Source organism: Rhineura floridana, chromosome 3 (genome assembly GCF_030035675.1).
Source record: "Rhineura floridana isolate rRhiFlo1 chromosome 3, rRhiFlo1.hap2, whole genome shotgun sequence".
Taxonomy (NCBI): domain Eukaryota; kingdom Metazoa; phylum Chordata; class Lepidosauria; order Squamata; family Rhineuridae; genus Rhineura; species Rhineura floridana.
The window spans coordinates 108,291,750-108,312,257 of NC_084482.1; the positions used below are offsets into that span (position 1 = coordinate 108,291,750).

General features: G+C 43.8%; 1 protein-coding gene across 1 annotated transcript in view; it reads right to left on the reverse strand.

Annotated features, from left to right (window-relative positions):
- COL23A1 (collagen type XXIII alpha 1 chain) overlaps positions 1 to 11,022 on the reverse strand; it is a 586,100-nt gene extending 575,078 nt beyond the window's left edge. Inside the window, exon 1 of the mRNA XM_061617267.1 lies at positions 10,413 to 11,022. Coding sequence (XP_061473251.1) covers positions 10,413 to 10,682 — 270 coding nt within the window. The 5' untranslated portion in view covers positions 10,683 to 11,022. The remainder of the gene's footprint in view (positions 1 to 10,412) is intronic.
- Positions 11,023 to 20,508: the final 9,486 nt, after the last annotated feature.

The following is a 20,508-nucleotide window of genomic DNA, read 5'->3' on the forward strand; positions in this document are numbered from 1 at the left end:
TCACACTGATGTGGAAATAAGATGAACTACTTCATGAAAATTTTACTCCCCCTCCCTCCCCAATAATGACTGCCATTTGTAAGGCCAACACTGGGGAAATGTTCTCAGGGGAAACTGACATTACAGCAACTTTTGGGAAAACTAAATTTTGCAGGTGCTACTGCAGCTTGTAACACAGCACAGCAGACACTGAAGAGGAATAGGAGATAGAGATTACCCCTTTCCTTTCTCTCCACCTCTCTGATGACTTGCCACGAGAGCACCACCACTCCAGCTCAGTAAGCAGAGTGGGAAGAATAACAGGTAAATTTTTAATCAAAGCTAGAAAACAGAGCCAGAGAAGAAACCCATGATGGTCCTAATCCCTTAGTCAGGTGAGCATTACAAATCCCCAAAGTGGGGGTAGCCAACCTTTTTCAGCCAAAGGGCTGCATTCAAGGTAAGCCAACCTTCTGAGGGTCACACGACTCATGCACATGTGTACATACAAAAATCACACATGCAGCACAAATTCCTACATGCAGACCACACACAAACACCATGCAGGCATGTAGTATCTTGGCACTGAAGACTGTACAGCTGATCACAACAAGCAGTATAGTATTATGTGAAACAAGCCAGCAGACACTTGCTCAATTTATCCTCCTTTCTCTGCTTCCCTGCCTTCCTATTCTCCTCCCGCCCCCATCATCCCCTTTTAGTTCCTCCATAAGAATGTGCTTGCGTGCTGGCGGATAGTGACTGCCACTGTTGTTCAACCAAGAAGAAAGGAAGGACTGCTGGCTGCATTGAGCATGCAACCTGATAGGGGTGTGCACAAAGTTGCTGGAAATCAGCCTCCCTCCACGGAGCTGTGTGCAAAGCTGGGCTTTGCCTTGGGACCCAGCAGCAGCAGCAGCAGCCCAGGAGGAGGAAGAGGAATAGCCATTCTCTTCTTTCCTTCAGTATTTCTCTCATAGTTGAGACAAAGCCCTAATAGAATGGCCACCATTACTTTGCTTCCCTTTTAAACACACAGCCAGTGCCCCAAGTTCTACTGGGAATCTAGTAAGAAGAAAGGACTGTCATGAGAGATTATATCTCTTTGGCAGTCATCAGCATTGGCAGCTACATGAAGTACTGGGCTCAAAAGTTACCAAGCGCTGGAGATGCAGTCTCAGTAAGGAAGTAGCAGGCAGTGGTGCAACTTTTTGGGACCCCAAATACATGGGAATGATTAAAGAACACATCACAAACACACTGGTCAACAACAGTGGTCAGTATACAAGGGAAAAAACCCAATACACAACACCAAAAATTTTTGGGAGGTCTTTGGAGGAACTTCCTGGATAGCTGGATATGGCCCACAAATCAGCTGCCTAATATCTCTGGGCTTGAAAAAGTACCATTGGTACTTACCTGAAAGGAGTTTCTGAGGGGCACTAGGACACCACTAAGTGGGTTATCATCCTTCAACAGCTTGAAGAGGCAGAAAAAACGTCAGCGCTCCAGGTTGCTTCTGGGAAACTCTTCCCCCTGGAGCCTCACTTCACCTTCTGGGCAAGCTTGCTTTCAACTTTAAAATTACATTCACACGTTCCCATTCACACAATCATATTAACATACAGGTTAGTATCTATTTACAGTATCCACGCATGACTCTCTCCAGAGCTCTGCAAGTATATATCATTTTTCTTTTTTGTAGTTTTGATCAGCCAGCTAAAGATGGGCCTTGGTGATGTCCTAGTACCCCTCAGAAACACCTTTCAGGTGAGTACCAACAGTGTCTTCTCGAATGCCACTAGGACACCACCAAGTGGGATATTCTAAAGCCGACCCTTCAATTCCTGGGCTGCCTGGCTGATTATCTGTCAGTTAAAACATGCTGGAGGCCCTGTTGGCTAAAGGCGGCCTCTGCTGAAACAAACATGTCTATTCCTTAGTATTTTATGAATGAACATGGGTTAGCCCATGTTGCCACACTGCATATCTCCTGCAATGGGGCATTTGTTGCCAGCGCAGCAGTTACCACTGCTGCCCTAGTCAAATGGTCCACTATCCCTACTGGGGTACATCTGTTACCTTTTGAGATGTGTATTTGGGAGGTCTTTGGAGGAATTTTCTGGATGGTTGGATACACCCCAGAAATTAGCTATCTCTGGTCTTGAAAATGTGAGTTTAGGCAAACTTTCTAGTAACAGGCAAGGTTTTCCAAAGCATAGATCCTGACCAAATAACATTGTCAGGTTTGATCCACAGAATCACACAATCATAGAGGTAGAAGAGGCCTATAAGGCCATCAAGTCCAACCCCTTGCTCTAGGCAGGAATCCACATTGAAGCATACCTGACAGGTGGCTGCCCAGCTGCCACCAGTGTTAGAGAGCCCACCACTTCCGTAGGTCATTGGTTCCACTGTCATATTGCTCTAACAGTTAGGAAGTTTTTCCTGATGTTCAGTCGAAATCTGGCTTCCTGCAACTTGAGCACATTATTACATGTCCTACACTCTGGAACTATCAAGAAGAGATTGTGGCCCTCTTCTCTGTGGCAACCTTTCAAGCAATTCTAGAGTGCTATCGTATCTACCTCAGTCTTCTCTTCTCAAGGCTAAACATGCCCAGTTCTTTCAGTCTCTCCTCATGAGGCTTTGTTTCCAGTCCCGATCATCCTCACTGCCCTCCTCTGAACCCCTCTCAGTTTATCTGCATCCTTCTTAAACTGTGGTATCCAGAACTGGACGCAGTTCTCAATATGATGCCTAGCCAGTGCTGAATAGAGGAGAACCAATACTTCATGCGATATGGAAGCTACACTTCTGTTAATGCAGCCTAAAATAGCATTTGCCTTTTTTGCAGCCGCGTCATATTGTTCACTTCTGATCAATAACAATCCCAAGATCCTTCTCACATGTAGCACTGCTGAGCCAAGTATCCCCCATCTATGCATTTGGTTTTTCTCCTGGGTGTAGAACTTTGCACTTATGCCTGTTAAATTTCATTCTGTTGTTTTCAGCCCAATCCTCCAGTCTATCAAGATCCCTTTGAATTTTGCTTCTGTCTTTCAGGGTATTAGTGTCCTGCCCAGAGCATGAATCATGAAACGGAGGCGAGACTGGAATCAATTCTTGTTTTATTAAAGTAACATCAAAGGCAAGGCGTCTCATAGAGGTCACTAACTAGCTCACTGTAATCCCTAACTGACTACTCAGGCTTACTCTGCAGCATGTAAGGGAAGTTGACTCAGCACCCATAACAGGGGGGCATGGGTTTATATAGGAAAGGTTTTCACTCGCAACCTCTGACTCCTGCGCGGTGCCTCCTTCTGACCAAGCCTCTTTTCTCGGCGTCGCGCATGGAGTGATAAAGGGCACGCACACATCTGTTCATCGGACAGTCTAGACTCCTCAGGTGCCGGCTCCATTGAAGGGGGAGGAGACGTTTCTGGTGGGGAGGCGTTCAAAGGGCCAGCCAAGGACTCCTGGGGGGGGTGGAGTTGCCAGGCGCGCGAGGTCTTGCTCCAACAGCTCTCCTGGGATGCTCGGCAAAGGAGGGGTCTCCGCGTGAGTGGGCAACATTCCCGTGGGGATCGGAGAGCGGTTGAGCATGTCTCCTCCCCCCAGATCTTCAGGAGCATCCTCCCCATCTGACATCGCTCCCATCTGTGGAGCTGGGACTGTGCACTCCCCCCCCCCAGAGTCACTCTGTGCTGGGAAGGGATCCTTGGGCTCCCCCAGGCCTGGATCCAGGCCCCCCTGGGTCCCGACAATTAGCTATCCTTCCCAATTTTATATGATCTGCAAATCTGATAAGCATTCCCTGAACCTCCTCATCCAAGATAGGAATAAAAATGTTGAAGACCACTGGGCCCAGGACGAAGTCCTGCGGTACCCCGCTCATTACCTCCCCGCAGTTTAAGAAAGAGCCATTGACAAGCACGCTTTGAGCATGATTCTGTAGCCAAATGTGGATCCACCTCATACTTGTTCCATCCTGCCATATTTGGCTAGTTTGCTAATCCGAATATCATGGGGCACTTCTGAAGTCGAGATATATTATGCCCACAGCATTCCCACAGTCTACAAGGGAGGTTGCCCGATCAAAACATGAGACAAGATTAGACTGACAGGATTTGTTCTTGATAACTGAGATAATAATGTTGTCTTCTAGTAATGACTGCATCATTTTCAAGATGCTTACAGACTGACCGCTTAATAATCTGCTCAAGTCTGACTGGTCTGTAGTTCCCAGGCTCCTCTTTTTTGCTGTTTTTGAAGACAGGGACAATATTAGCCCTCCTCCAGTCATCCAACACTTCACCCATCCTCCACAATTTCACAAGGGTAATAGACAGTTGTTCCGAGAGTTCTTCAGCCAGTTTCAACACTCTAGTATGCAGTTCATTGGGCCCTGCAGATTTGAACTCATTTAAAGTGATTAGGTATTCCTTGACCATTTGTGTATCAATTTCAAGCTACAATCCTGCCCCTTTTCCCAGGAGGGTCACAGACCTTCTTCTGGGAGAAGACTCAGCCAAAGTAGGAATCGAGCACTTCTGCCTTTTCGTTCTCATCTATTATCATTTTGCCATCCTCAATGAGTAGCTGTACCACCATTTATTTTCTCCGTCTTTTACTATGGATGTTCCTGAAGAAAGCTTTTTTTGTTGCTTTTGGCATCTCTCGTTAACCTCAGCTCATTTTCAGCTTTAGCCTTCCTGATGTCATCCCTGAAATTCTGTGCCACTTGTCTGTACTCTTCCTTTGTGGTTTGGCCTTCCTTCCACTTCCTGTATGTGTCCTTTTTTTGTTTTCAGGTAATCTCTTAAGCTTTTTGTGAAGCCACATTGGCTTCTTCTGCTGTCTTCCCCTTTTTCCTTGATGGAATTGGTGTGCCTTCAGAATTTCCTCTTTTAGAAACTCCTACCCATCTTGGACTCCTCTTCTTGTTAGGGTCACTTGCCACAGAACCTTACCATTGTTCTGAGTTTATTAAAATTGGCTTTCCTGAAGTCCAGGATACATGTAGGGCTTCTCTCAGCCAGGGGTGTAGTTGTCCAGGGTCTCGGGGGTGTCTTAGACCTCTTACTTTTTTTGAGAGCAGGGTCCCAGCAGGGCCTCTTTGTCTCCAGCATCCCATGAGCCAACAACCAGGAAAAGGGAGTATGTTGATCACTGAGAAGAGTCTTCTAACATGCTTCCTTGTCCTTTCCTGCTGATTGGAGCCAATCAGAGTGAAAGGAGGCGAGTCCGCCACTGAGAAGCTCTTCTCAGTAGCTAACACAGTTACTATCACCCTTTTCCGTGGAGTTTCCTCCACTTTGTTGTTGCTCTCCACAGCAGTTTCCTCTTCGGCTTCAACTTGCTGTTGTTCTTCCATCTCCTGTACTTCTCTTTGCTGTTGTTCCATTCTATCTAAGAATTCTTTTTCTTCTCTTCAGTGTTGTTATGGAAATCTGTATGCAGAGTAATTCAGCACTCTGAGCTGAGTGAGTGCCATTGTGTATTTACCTAAGAAGCAGGCTTTTACCCTGCATTTAAATCACTGAGACTTAAGACTTAGTAAAATAAGGAAAGCTACTTTATTTATAGAAATACATAGTAGATAAGAAAGGCATACCTAGTTCTAACTAAGTTGGAGGTGCAATGCCCAGACTTGGGTATTGCCCACATGATTCAGGAGAAAGAATAGGTAGAGAAGAGAACAGGTAAAAGTAGGCAAGCCTAGCCAGCTGGAGAACCCTAACTCTGTTTTCCTTCTGGAATACAAACAAAAGAACCCAAACAGGAGTTGCTTTTGCCCCACTTCCAACAAGTGTGGCCACCCACCATTCCAGGTCCCTTACTTTTTCTTCCAACAGCACCATCCAGACTTAGTCATGCAAAGATTAAGCCAAATGATCTCAATGGACCTGATCTAAAGCATAACAACTCTAGATCTAACCCATTGAAAACTAGGTGAAAATTTTAAGTCCCTGGTTACTGTGGGTTCAGTTACTATGGCCTCTGCCTAGGTGAGGTAGCATAGGGAGTGAACATAGAAACCAGAGGTTTCTAGAATGAGAGGATGAGGGCTGGGAGATTTAGTAAATTTAGAAACGAAACATTATTACCTTGTTTTTAAGTTTAGAAATATTTTGAAATAAACTTCTGTATCAGTGAAACAGTATGCAAACTCTGAAGTTGCTATGGAGGTAGCCAGTTTGCCCAGAAATATATATATTAAAAAAAAGTGATGTCTCTCTATTCAGCCTGCTTATTCTGTGTACTCATCATAGCTGTTTATTTCCTGACATATCCATTTGAGGCATTCTACAAGTTTCCTTTAGGACAAGGTCTGATAGGTCAGAGAGGGGGTAGACTGGGAAAATGTTCACCTTTTGATGACAAGCTGTTCTTGTTCCTAAGAATATTTCTATACAAGTTCATTTGAGATTTCCATGACTGTGTGGTTTCACCTACAGAGATACGCTTGGGACATTTTGTGCAGTGTGAGAGTGAGGTATACCACATGCTGCCATGCCCTCCTTTGGAGCTCTCTTCTTTCAGCTAGCATGCCATCACTGATCTCTCTTCAGTGGCATCTATTCCTTTCTTTGGCACTGTCCCATAACAACTAAAAATAACAAGCTGGCAATACAGAAAATAGGCAACATTATATTTGCTCCCCTTAAGAAAAATGTTTTAGCAACAAGAACTTTCATGGCTTAAGGTTGTTTTCCTCCACTGCTTTCCATCATTGTTCAGTCAACCAGTGAATTGTTTGAATCCTGAAACCATCATGTCCATTTGTGGTTTAAGAACTTGAGCAAATAGGGAAACCAGCAAGCCACCTTATAAAGTATGAGAAAGCAATTTACTGAAGAGCTGGTTCTTCATAATGTAGATTCTGAGGCTAAGAATTATCTCCTGTGTGCCATACAGATCTACAATGTTATAAAAAAGACGTAACTCACATAAGGCAGCAGATATTGTACAACCCACTTCCTTAACTTACTAGCAGTATGTTTTGAGGAGTGTTGTTAATTATAGGATCCTACTGCCAGGGTGGCCAGGTGAAAGAGAGGACAGAACTCCTGCAGCTTTAATAGCTACGTAGAGAAAGAAATTTCAGCAGGTATAGCTCCCATGAACTTCCCTCTTCTACATAACTATTAAAGGTGCAGGAGCCCTGTTTTGTTATCAGCTGGCCACCCTACTACTACCACCATAAGAATATAAATATTAATAAAGCATTCCCTAATGAACATATTAATTAACATATTATTTGTTGCATATGAATGTAAAAGGAATCTTGGTAAATGCTTTTTAAGGTACTGGCACATCTTAGAAATATAACCTTCACCAATACTTGCAAGACATTCCAGGCTGTTAATAGTGCAATTCTATATATGTCTACTGAGAAGTAAGTCCCATCGAGTTCAATGGGGCTAACTCCCAGGTAAATGTGTAAAGGATTGCAGCCTTACACTGCAAACATATGTATATATGTTTACACACACACACACACATATATGTTTACACACACCCACACACGTATATGCACACCTTAACTGGAAATAAGCTCCACTTAGTCAGAAGTCAGTCCTGTGTATACATATACAGAACTGCCCTGCCACTCACTTAAAATAAAGACAATTAAAGGAACACAGCAGGAGACCTAATAAATTTAAGATCTATACTTAGTAGTAACCCACTGATTTACCATCAATTTATTTATTTTATTGTTTATTTATTTATTAGATTTATATCCCACCCTTCCTTCCAGTAGGAGCCACGGTGGCACCTCACTACAACCAATAACCTTCAGGGAAAAAATGTTTAAATACATGTACAATTAAATATTATCCAACAGTTGGATTCCATTTTACTGAGCAAGAAACTATTTGGAATGGTATGCAAAAATTAACAATTTGCAAAAGGTATTTTGATAGGTATGAAAGTTCCAGTTAGAGCACTATGACTGTGTCACCCATTTGTATCTTGCTACTGAACAATACTGCAGCATCAATCTAAAGTCAACTTAAAGTAAATATGCTATTTATACATTATCATTCCAATAAGAGAACTCTTCCTGATATGTCAGTTCCTTTTGCTGAACTCCTACTACTCCAAAGCTGACATCCCCACACTTCCCTTCTTGTTCATCTAGACCAGCCTTCGCCAACCTGCTGCCCTCCAGATGTTTTGGACTACAACTCCCATCAGCCCTCACCAGCACGGCCATGCTGACTGAAGCTGATAAGAGCTGTAGTACAAAACATCTGGAAGACACCATGTTGAGAAAGACTGATCTAGTTATTAATAACAAACAAATAACTTTGAACTGATCATATAATCCCAGCCCAAATCCAAAAGAAATCAGAGAAATATGCCTAAGAGTTATTAGGCAATTCCCTTACATGAGTGAGCAATACAGGAGACTTAAGAATCCACATAACCGAGGGAGCCCGCCCACACCATCCAGAACTGCCCATGTTTAATGGATGACATTGGCAGCTCTGCAAGATCTGCATCCCTCAGGTCCAGCTAAAAACTCCCTGCTACTATTTCTTTGTCTGTTCATAATCAACAGTGAGTGGACTTAAAGGCAGCACATAGACATTGCTGTCAGGTTCTGCTCCTGGTGTTATTTAAACATTAAGCAATTTCATGTCAATTTCCCCAAACTGGAGATGTATCTACATGAGAAACAACATTGCTTGCCTGTCTCCTGATTGACTTAAATTTTACACAGATTGTCAGATTTTTCAAAAAGTGTCCCCAAACAAAACACTTCTGAACTGTATTTTAGATTCTAATTTCTAGATTCTAGCATGAAGACAACTAATAGAGAAGCTGTGTCTGGATCTGAAACATTTAACAATTAAAAGGTCTATTCATGGCCTTTGTAATTCTTATCAATTGACCAGAAGCTCCAAAGTCTTATGGATTACCCCCCCAAGTGTCATGAACCCCAAACTACTGGCCCCATATCCCTGTGTCCCCCAGCATGGACCTTTATACCAGTCTCCAGTGATGTAAACTAAAATGTTAGTTTATAGCAGCAAGAATAAGAATCTTGTGCACCTTGAAAACTTGCACATTTATATTGCACCAGGGAAGCTTATGCTGTAAAAAATGTGTTGGTCTTTATGGTGCCACAAATCTCTTATCTTTACATTAGTGATTCCCACAAAAACAGAATCTGCCAGAAGAGACTTTGTCACAACATACATCAAAGAAGCTGGGCAATTAGGAAGATCCTCTTCAAGAAACACAACTGACTTGGTAAGCAGGAAAATGTTTGGCACTTTGCTTCCATACAAGCCTTAGCATCAATCAAATTGCTTTTCTCTGTGCAATTAACACACAATCTCCAAGATAAGGGCCACAATTTGTAAGCCTTTACACTTCTATTCAAAAGTACTCAACAAATGCAATTACATTTCTCTTTAAACCTTATACTGAGGCATTAGTATAAGGTGACAAAAGTTACTTAAGTACCTTATTTTGCGGAATGTTGTTAACATGATGGGAATTTCCTGAGTCCAACAGAATATGATGGTTGTAATATCAAAACCTGTCAGCAATTAACAGCAGAGAACTTCAGAGCACTTTTAACTTTTAAGACTTTGATTCAGTCACCAATGCTTGATTTTGAAAATGAAAGGAGCTAGCAATCAAACTTGTCTAGAAATGTGAAAGCCTTTTCTCCCCTAATTTCAGTTGTATTGCAGCTGGTTGTAGCGTAGGGATGGAAAGCATTCTGCACATGCTCAAAGGCACTCTTTTGCTTCCCATGTTCCAGGGACTGTAGCCTAGTACTGTAATTGAAAACGTTTGGCTTGGCAGGCAGTGTCGAACTATGACGAGGGTTCCCCTACTCAAATCCCCACTCAGCCCCTTAGTTCACTGGATGACACTGGATTGGGGAGGGAGAGAGTAAAAGGAAAATGAACGCTGCTCCGGGAGTCTTAGAGGAAGGGGAGGGAATGAAGGGAGCACACAACCTAGACCAGCCCAGAAGCTTATCATTTCGAAAAGCCAGAGACTCCAGTCTGCCTTCCTTCAGCAGCTGAGAAGAAGTGGTAGCCTTATTAATCTGTTGCAGCAGAAGCGACACCAGAGTCCTAGAAAACACTTTAAAAGGCTAACTTCGGTAAGCGACAGCCGCATGAAAGCTCGTGCCACAACCCACTCATTAACCTCCTAGCCCAAGATCAGCCTCATGGGAGAGAGTTTAAGGTGCCACAGGGCTCTTGGCACATGCCAATCATAAGAAGGTTGTGGGCTGAGCCTTGGGTCAAAAAGGAGAAGAACCGAGCAGCCCTGCCCGCCTCCTATTCCATAGCTCTCCAGAAACACAGCGAGGGGGGAGAAGCCAACTCTGCCTCGAAGGTCAGCCCTAGAGACGAAGCGCGAGGTCGAGTAAGCCCCTGCCCCTCCTCACTCACCTCCTGCAGAAGCACGTCCACCTGAGGCTGCAGCAGGGCGAGCAGAGGCTCGGCGCCCAGCTGCTCTCCGGGGCTCCAAGCGCGGCTGGCCAACTCCTCCTCGAGGGCCACCAGCCGGCCCTGCAGCTTGGAGGTTTTGGCGCTGAGCAGAAAGCAGGCGCCCACCGAGAGGAGCGAGAAGAGCAGCGAGAGGAGGACGGGGGCCTTGCCAGCGCACCGGCAGCCGCCTTGGGGCGAAGCCGTTGGCGCCTTCTCCCGAGGCTCGCTCATTGCGCGCGCGCTCCGCCGGGGAAGCCTCCGCAAGCGCTCGGGTTCCCCCCCCCCCAGGGAGCGGCGGCGACTCCTGAGGCTCTCTCGTTCCTCTCACTCTGGGCGCGCTTAGAAGCAGCGGCGGCACCCCCTGGCAGCCGGCTGCTGAGAGAGTGGGGCAGGAAGTTTGGGAAGCGTGGCCTCTTTCCCTAGCATGGCCCTCCAGCTGCGCGGGGCGGGGGCGGGGAGGGGGGGAGGTAGGTGGGTGACTGACTCTCCTCCCTCATCGCTCTGGGACTGGGGAGGAGGAGACGCTCCCACAGCCCAATTCTCGCCCTCCCCGGGGATTCCAAAACGGATAACCATCCCCCAATCCCTGCTCAGTCTCCTCCCAGCGCACGCTGGAACTATGCAAATAGCCCCAGCTAAAAAAGGAGAAAGTGCGCTTCCCGGGGTAGAAATGGATAACGAGAGCCTCGACAGCTTGGCCTCGAGTCGCACCCGCAGCTGCGGAGGTGGTAGATGCGGAAGGATTCTGCGCCACCCTTTGAGAAGGGTGGTCGCCACCGTCCCATCAGTCGCTTACACTGGAAGAGACTCCTTGAAATCACCGGGACTATTTCCAAGCGCTTGGAAGCGGCTGGTCTTGTGCAGCCATTTGAGGTCTATCAAATTATATTGAAGGCAACGGGGTGGGGGCTGTACACTCCGCTGTGCGTTCTCGTCTCATTTCTCCCTTGCTCCGACTTTGTTCAACAGGGAAGGGACAGGAAAGGCCCAAGAGACCCAGCGAAGCCACCCATCTACAACCTCCAGAATGTTGCGTTTGCATTTATTTCTTATGCTTTACTTATTAAGGGGGCTCGCTGCCCTTTAAATTCCCAGGGCAGTTTTTACACACCCACCCAAATGAAGAAATACATTTTAAAACATATATATAGCAGCGTCATTAGGCTGTAACCCTACACCCAACTAGGGAGGAAGTGACATTGAATCAATGGAACTTCTCAGTAGACATGCACAGTTGTACCCTTAGTATGGGAGTAGAGGAGATGGTCTACCTATACTACTTATGGGAACTGCAGGGAAATTAACAGTGCAATCCTCATATGTTTATTCAGAAGTCAGTCCCACTGGATTCAGTGAAGTTTACTCCCAGGTAAGTAGGTATGAGATTGCAACAGAAGAGCCCAATATGACAGTCCTTATTAATTTGAGCCAGGGCAAAGAGATGGTACCCATTTCTAATGCCCTGGGCCCCCCAAATCTTTTCTTCGGCCTTTTCCTCTGCGCCACTGGTGCAGTGGCTTATGTGGGCCGTCCAGGTTAAAATTCCTGCTCAGCTGTGGTTGCAATCCTATGCATGCTCCCCTGGGGATAAGGCCCTTGTACCCTTCTGAGTAAGCATGGATAGAATTGGGGTGCACAAAGCTCACGGGATGGCCTTCATCCCCATCCCCATCTCTCAGGCTCACTTGGTTGATGTGAGGCTAAACTGAAGCACTACTTGACAGGGACCAGTCCTATTTACTAGGAATGAATTCCATTTAGTTTAAAAGTGAGAACATTCATTTACAGCTGGGCTGCAGGTGGAAAGGTGAGACAATGAACAGCAATGCAATATTATGCATGGTTGTTCAGAAGCAATTCCCGTTGTGTTTAGTGTGCATAGAATCGCAACTGAAACAACTAATACACTTTCCAGTTGGATGGACAGTATGCAGAGTGACCCCAAGCATACACAGAGTGCCTTCCCCCACCCCTACTTAGTAACCACAGCAAGTTTCTAGCCATCTAAAATTAGAGGAAAGCACCTTCAAGGTTGGAGGGTACCTGTGCTGCAACATCTCGTGTACAGTGAGCAGTACATAGGAACACAGGAAGCTACCTTGTAACTTTGTACTGAGACAGACCATTGGTACATCTGGTTTAGTACCGTCTACAATGAGTAGCAGCAGCTCCCCACAGTTTCAGGCAGTCTTTCCCAGACCTCCCTGGAAATGGTGGCGATTAAACCTGGCTGGAATCTTCTGCATGCAAAGCAGATGCTCTGCCTCTGAGATATGGCCCTTACCCATTGAGCTGCAGCCCTTTCACAATAGCCGAGTCAGTCTCCAAGTCAACTATTTCCCAGAGTGCTGAAAATAAAAGAAGTTGCTTCATTTTCTTAAATGTGAAACAAAAGTGAGGGAAGTTTTTTTTTTTAAGTAAAAATAACTGCAGTTTCCTAAGAACTATCTTCCAGGATAGCTAAGACTGAAACAGGGGAAGTGGGCATCACTGACCATTTCAGAGCAGGTCATCCTTTTTGAACTTCAGGAGCATGGCCAAGACTTTCTTGTTGCAGCAAGCATTTCAAGGTAGTTTAGTTTTATGATTTTATTGTTTATTTTATGTGTGGCTTGTTTTATATACCCCTCTTAGAAATGCATAAGCAGCATATAAATGTTTTAAATATATAAAAAACCAATAATAAAAAGGTATTTGGCAAATAGTTTGGCTCCTTGTAGCTCCTCCATGTATTTTCTCAGTAAGTTCCATTAACTTCAATGGGGCTTATTTCTTAATAGGTGTGAATAGGATTGCTGTCTCAGTGATCTGAAAAACAACAGAGTGGTTTGCTCTCCATGGGAAAGGGCTGTAGCTCAGTGGCAGTGCAACTACCTTACATGCCGAAGGTGCCAAGTTCAATCCTGACATCTCCAGGTAGAGCTGGGAGAGAACCCTGCCTGAAACCCTGGGCTGCCAGCCAGTGTGGACAATACTGAGCAAGATAGCCCAAGACTGACTTGGTATAGGGCAGCTTCCTGTGTTCCTCTGTCCACCTACTCAATAGGAAAGTAGACCTGGCTTTATGGCTGGGGTTGCGCCTATCAAGTAGAACAGCATGCCCAGGACAGGTGCTTTAGCAACCCTAATCTTAATTACTTCAGTAACAATAACCTGCCCGTCAGCTGCAGTAGTGTAGTGGTCAGAGTGTTCGGCTAGGACTGAGAAGAAACTCCCACTCACTCAGCCATGAAGTTCACTGGGTGGTCTTGGGCCAGTGTTGTATCCAACTAAGTAACTGTTTGTGTAGAATGACTTTCCCTCCCTCTCTTCTCCCCATGCACCCACCGCACTGCCCTGGAGGACTGGGGGAAAACCCAGAGCAAATTTGGAGGACCCGCAGAAGAAGGAAGTTCTGTTATACACACAAAATGGAAATTGTTTTAATTTGTATCTCAGCCATTTTAACTGCTGCTGTTTTAATGTATGCATTGCTGCTGTTTTTCTGATTTTGTTTTAACTGCTTATGTTGTAAATATTTGTAGGTATCTTAGTTGTTTATAGTGTTTTATGTTTGAAAATGTTAATATTGTGAGCCTCCTTGGGAGGGTTAATCCCTGAAAGACAACCTATTAAAAATAAGTAAGGTGTACATTTAATTGGGAATAAGCACCACTGAACTCTCAGGCTTGATTCTGAGTAAAAATACATAGGATTGACCTTCATGGGACATTGGCATAAAGAATCTCCTATGCCCCCAAATCAAAATTTGTTTATTTATTAAATGTATATTCCGCCTTTCCTCCCAGAAGTGTTTTAAAAATAGGTTCTCCCTCCATTCTTCATAGAGCGTGTTCCTGTTCTACGCAGCCTACAAAGACCATGCACTGCTACTATGGTTTGTGCAGAAAAGGCAACATATGAATGATGGCTTAATTTTCATGCCTGATATTAAACTATTATACTTCTAGTTCTGGAGCTGTTCATCCTGTGAAGATTTGCAGCTATTCCAATCTAGTCTCAACTTCCAGGATTGTAATTCTTGCATAGGTAAATGGTGCATCTGATGCCCACCTATTACAAATGTATTGGCAGGATCAGGATAGACGAAGGAAATACCAACTACCGTGCAAAATCAGCAATGGTAACAACAGCTTGTACTGTTTTTTGTAAACTGCCAAGAGAGCTTTGGCTATGGGGCGGTATATAAATGTAATAAATAAATAAATAAACAAAAACAGTTCACCAATATAACAAGGATCACTTTTATGAGGTACTTCCTGTTTCATCTCCTGGTTTGGCACTACAGTCGTAGTTTAAAGCAAACATCTGGAAGTCCCATAAATCTGAAAGTGCTTGATAGCATTCTTGGGTAGGCGTAACCATCTGAATTCACACAGTCCCCATAACATCTTCTCATTTATGGAGTTATTTCCTGTTACGCAATTCAGAAATTCCAAATATCCCTTTCTACAAACACAGGACTAGAGAAAGAAAAAGAAAATAATTCTCGGATAGTATTTTTTCCCCCCAAAATGGCCAAGGCCTATGTGCTTCTTTATTTGATTTGTTTATGACACAACAATCAATATGTTTTGAGATAATCTGCATAAATACAGGGAACTCACTGAAGCTTGAAGGAAGAGAAGCCAAGTCAAGACAAGATAAGCTGTTTTAACATTTTCCCATTACCCCACTGATGGGGAACTGGTGGCCATTGAGAGGTTGTTGGGCTATAGCTCCCATCATGCCTGTCCATTGGCCCTGTTGGCTAGGGCTGATGAGAGCTGGAGTCCAACAACTTCTGGATGGCCACAGGTCTCTCATCATCAACTGTACTTGCTCACTGGATCATCACCTCGTAGTGGTGAGTGGACTTACTTGTTCCAATGAACCCTATGAGCGATGCTGTCAGGAGTCATGTACTTCCAGCAGGGTCACCCATGGCAGTAAGGTCAAGGGAGAGGTACCAGACAAAGAATGATCCAAGAATGTCCTCAATGGCAGAACAGGCGGAGGATAACAATGTGTATATTACAACTACTGTGAAGGCGGATGAAGGCTGCAACAGATAAAAGAATTCCAATCGTCGTCGTATCCATGCCATTGGATCAAAGCCTTTTTCTGTCAAGACTGTGTGTTAATCATTGTGTGCCATCTCCCCACTTAAATCAAATTCATGCACAGGCATCTTCAAAACAAAACAGAAGTCCCATGGCAATTGGCAAATGGTGACAGGTACAGGACTATGAAATCCGGAAGCCCCTAGTCATGGACCGGCACACGGGCAGTGGATACAGACTCAATTGTTCTGGCTCAAGGATCGAGGCAGTTGAGTAGTTTGGAAGCTATAGCCACGAATGAGCTGGCCTATTCAGGATCCACTCTGCTCACCCCATATGGGGAGGGGACTAGAAAAGGTGCCCCAAACATAGTCTGCCTCATCTCTCTCCCTGACTGGATTACCGCATCCAGTGGGGTCACCACTTAGCAGTTGCAAAAGACAGTTGAATTTTGGAACATGGAATGTACAGACATTGTTGGACAATACAGATAGCGGATGTCCTGAACGCAGGACTACCATCATCATGAGGGAGTTGAGATGTTTTAATATTGACACAGCAGCACTCCAAGAAACTCAAAGACCAAGAGAAGGACAATTGAAGGAAGAAAAGGAAGGTTATCCCTTCTTCTGGAAAGGACTGCCTGAACAAGAATGATGAATACATGGAGTAGGCTTTGCTATTAAAAACAATCTTGTGAAGCTCTTGTCAGAAGTTCCTATTGAGATTAATGAAGGGCTCTCAACTCTCCAGTTAAAACTCCCCCCAAACCAGCAGGCAACTATTGTGCTTATGCGCCAACATTAGATACTGTGACATTAACTGTGCTGCTAAGAAAAAAATCTATGCCAGTGCAAAGGCTGAGGTCCAAAGAAGAACAAGAGAACTTAAGAACGCCTGGTGAATAAAGAAAGCTCAAGAAATCCAGCATTTTACAGATGCTCATGATGCACGGGGCTTTTTTGATATCTATGGACAAACAAATTATGGTACAAATCCCTTACGTTCAATGGATAGTACCAAACTTCTTAAGGATAAAGTCTATTGCACTGTGTTGGAAAGAGCATTACCACGACCTTAATCGTAACTCTATTGTGGCTGGTGAGATCTTCTCGCAAATTCCACAACAACAAACTAGAGACAAGCTTGCAGTATCCCCTGATCTGGTTGAAGTCAGTAAAGCCATTGATCAAATGAAGAATAACAAAGCTAGCAGACCTGATGGGATTCCTGCTGAAGTCTTTAAAGAAGGTGGGCCTGAACTTACACAACAACTTCATAAGCTCCTCGAAAAAATCTGGATGAGGGAGGAGATCCCAGAAGACTAGGGATGCCATAATTATCACCCCTTTTAAGAAGGATGATAGAAAAGATTGTGGGAACTATCGAGGCCTCTTTATTCTTGCTACCGCAGGTAAAATCCTTGCAAGGATGCTTGAAAATCGCCTCCTACCTATCTCAGATGTCCCCCCCGAATCCTAAATGGTTTCTGCCCTTCCAGGGGGACAGTGGACATGATCTTCACTGCACGACAGCTTCAAGAAAAATGCTGGGAGCAGAATCGACTTTTATATATGGCATTTTTTGATCTGACTAAGGCCTTTGATACTGTAAATCAAACCGCTCTCTGGACCATCCTTCTGAAAACTGGATGCCCTGATAAATTTGTGAATATTTTGTGACTCCTTCATGACGTGACAGTGAAAATTTTGGACAACAATGGCTTTCAGAGCGATCCATTCAGTCTGATCAGGTGTAAAACAGGGATGTGTCATTGCTCCAACCTAATTTGCTATCTTCATTGCTATGATTCTACACCTTATTGAAGCTTCCTACTGGTGTGCAAATCATATATCGAACAGATGGAAAGCTTTTTAATCTCAGTAAGCTGCAAGCAAAAAGTAAGGTAATGTCAACCTCTGTCATAGAACTTCAATATGCTGATGATAATGTCTCTGCACATTCAGAGAAAGATCTTCAAACTATCCTAAATGTCTTTGCAGAAGCATATGGAAAGCTTGGGCTCTCACTTAACATAAAAAAATTCAAAGTGCTTCATCAACAGGTGCGAACTAGTCCCTCTGTAGCACCATCAATCCAACTTAGTGGTGTGACGCTGGAGAATGTTGATCACTTTTCCTATCTTGGCAGCCATCTCTCTGTAAAAGCTGACATCGATGTTGAAATTCAACATCATCTGAGCTCTGCAATAGCCACATTCTCCCAAATGAAGCATAGAGGATCAGGATATTCTCAGGGAGACCAAAATGCTTATTTACAAAGCCATTGTACTACCAACCTTACTGTATGCCTGTGAAACATGGACCATTTATAAATGCCACTCCCAGCTTCTTGAAAGATCCCACCAACGCTGCCTCTGGAAAATTCTGCAAATTACTTGGGAAGACAGATCGACTAACGTTAGCGTTTTGGAAGAAGCAAAGACTACCAGTGTTGAAACAATGACCCTTCCACATCAACTTCGCTGGACTGGCCATGTTGTTCGAGTGCCTGATCACCGTCTTCCAAGCCAGCTACTTTACCCTCAACTTAAGGATGGAAAATGGAGTATCGGTGGACAGCAAAAGAGGTTTAAAGATGTTCTTAAAGCAAATTTTAAAAAATGTAACATGAGCATCGAGAACTGGGAAGCTTTGGCCCATGAGCGTCCCAATTGGGGACGCTGGCTATGATGATCATTGGCCATGATGGTTTGGGCTGATGGAAATTTGAGTCTAATAGCATCAGGAGGACCATAGGTTTCTGTTTCCTGGAATCAAGCAATACCCTCCAGCTTGCGTGTATTCACAGAGACAGACTGGAAGAAATCACAGCTGTCATTATTTACATAGCTGCACAAAACTATGATCTGAGGGCACCATAGTGGCAAAGACTGAGCATTGAGAGAGAAAGCCCTGTTCAAATCCCACAAAGGAACCATTTCTCATATGGATATCATGTTGACCTACAATAAAGGTTAATAGTAAAGATTACACTGCAATCAAACTATCAATGATGTCAATGTACTTAAGTTTTGGGTTCTTTTACATGCTGGTGGTTTATAAATTCTGTACTACTGTATTAAAGCACTAGCAAATAGTGCCCTCTAGTGGAAAAAGAATGTCCACATTGCTAAGACTTTCAAAATGTCAACAATCTTGTTGGCCTCTTATTCCACACTTATCACTCTGTGCCCTACCCTCAATTTCTGTGAGACATACCACCATGATCATAAACATATTTCTACTGGAGTGTTGACCCTCATTTTTACAACAGATATTTGTCATTTCCACTTCAAGCACCTCTAATTAAAATATCATTACTTCATTTTCTTAAAATAATTATACCACTAAAAATAAGCCTAAATAAATCTTAGTGTTCTGTTTTCCAGAGATACACCTGAAAATCTTCTTAAATGAGTGTAGTATTTCCAAATATATTCTTTAGTGGGTAAAAAAACTCAGAACATGTGTACCTTTAGTCTGTAATAATCTACCTTTTTACTTGCAGTTTTTCCACCGACCTGATGCCTCAAATTATGTTTATAAATGACTCAATTTGAAAACTTGGGGATCATAGGACCCCCCAATATCAGATTCTATCCAGATCTGCATTCAAAAGGGCATTGTACATGACTTGAAACTGTTTTGATCCTACCGAGCAGGGATGGGGAATCTGTGGTTCTCCCTAAGTAAATGGACCACAACCCCCATCATTCCTGACCACCAGACATGCTGGCTGGGGCTGATAGAGAGCCAGAGTCCAATTTCTGGAGGGCCAGAAATTCACGTGCTCTAGACTGTTAATATAAATGAAGCACGTTTTGACCAAGATGTAATGCACCCAATGTGGACTGCGAATCTACACAGACAGACCTAGAATCTGTTGTTCTTCACTATTGTAGCTGCTTCCATATGTGAAACAACTTGGCTTACTTGCTGTTCCAAGCTTCTCATGCTTAGTTTGGTATCTGCTCCTTCCATTTAGTTTTGAAATATTCTAGTAAAACAAACATTTGAACCCTTTCTGCAGGCTTCTACATTTTGGTTCCTATCCTATTTATCTCAAGCCATCTCTTTGTTTCCCATTTCCTTAGCTTAATCTCTTATCAGTGTCCATTTACCACAAGGTCATTTGCCAGAAGCAAGAAAAAACTTTTGGTATCTGAGCACTTTAATCCAATTCAACTGTGCTACCTATGGTATGTGGTAGGACACCACAACACAGATATACAAACGCTTTTCCCCATAGGTGCTTAACAGCACCTCCACTCAAGGGAGTCTTGTGTCATCCCTACCAAGCTTGTCCCAGTTTGCTAGAACTGGACATTTGATCAGGTTATCAGTTTTTTTCCAACTACCCAGTCAAGCATTTTTAAGGCATAAACTTAAATTAGGTTTTTAGCTTTCCAGCATGTATTGCCTCATTTATAGCTATCTCTCTTGTGCTTTACCAGAAGTAGTACCTTCTGTACTTTCAACACTACTGTTTTTTAAGACGAGAGCCTAACCTCTCACAGGAGCTTAGAGAGATCAATGGAAGCAGCACTCACAGATTCTTGCAGCAAGATGAAGCCACTGGCTGGACAAGGGAGTGACTTTTACGACTTCTGACTGCTTGTTTTCCTCTTTATTTGGAGTTGCCTGTAGTTATAGAAGGTGGGCAGAAGGTGATGTCTTCCTGTGCTGCTAAGTTTGCCCTTTGCTTCAGGGCTAAAGAGAAGCATTCCTCCACTCTTGGCATTTCCACAAGTCGTATCATAATGATATAAGAGATAAACTGTCACCAACCTAGCGGCATTCTTGGTTTGACACAAATCCAATGACAATCAAATTATAGCCTATTAACACTATTTGACTGGGCAGTCAACCAACCATATTTGGATCTTGGCAATATGTTTTACTTGATGTTTTGTTATAATCCCTGGGGCCAGTTACCAGCATAACCTATCTCACAGGCTTCTTGTGAGGAGAGGAAGAACCCTATGTACGCTGACCTTGGTTAAGAACAGGATA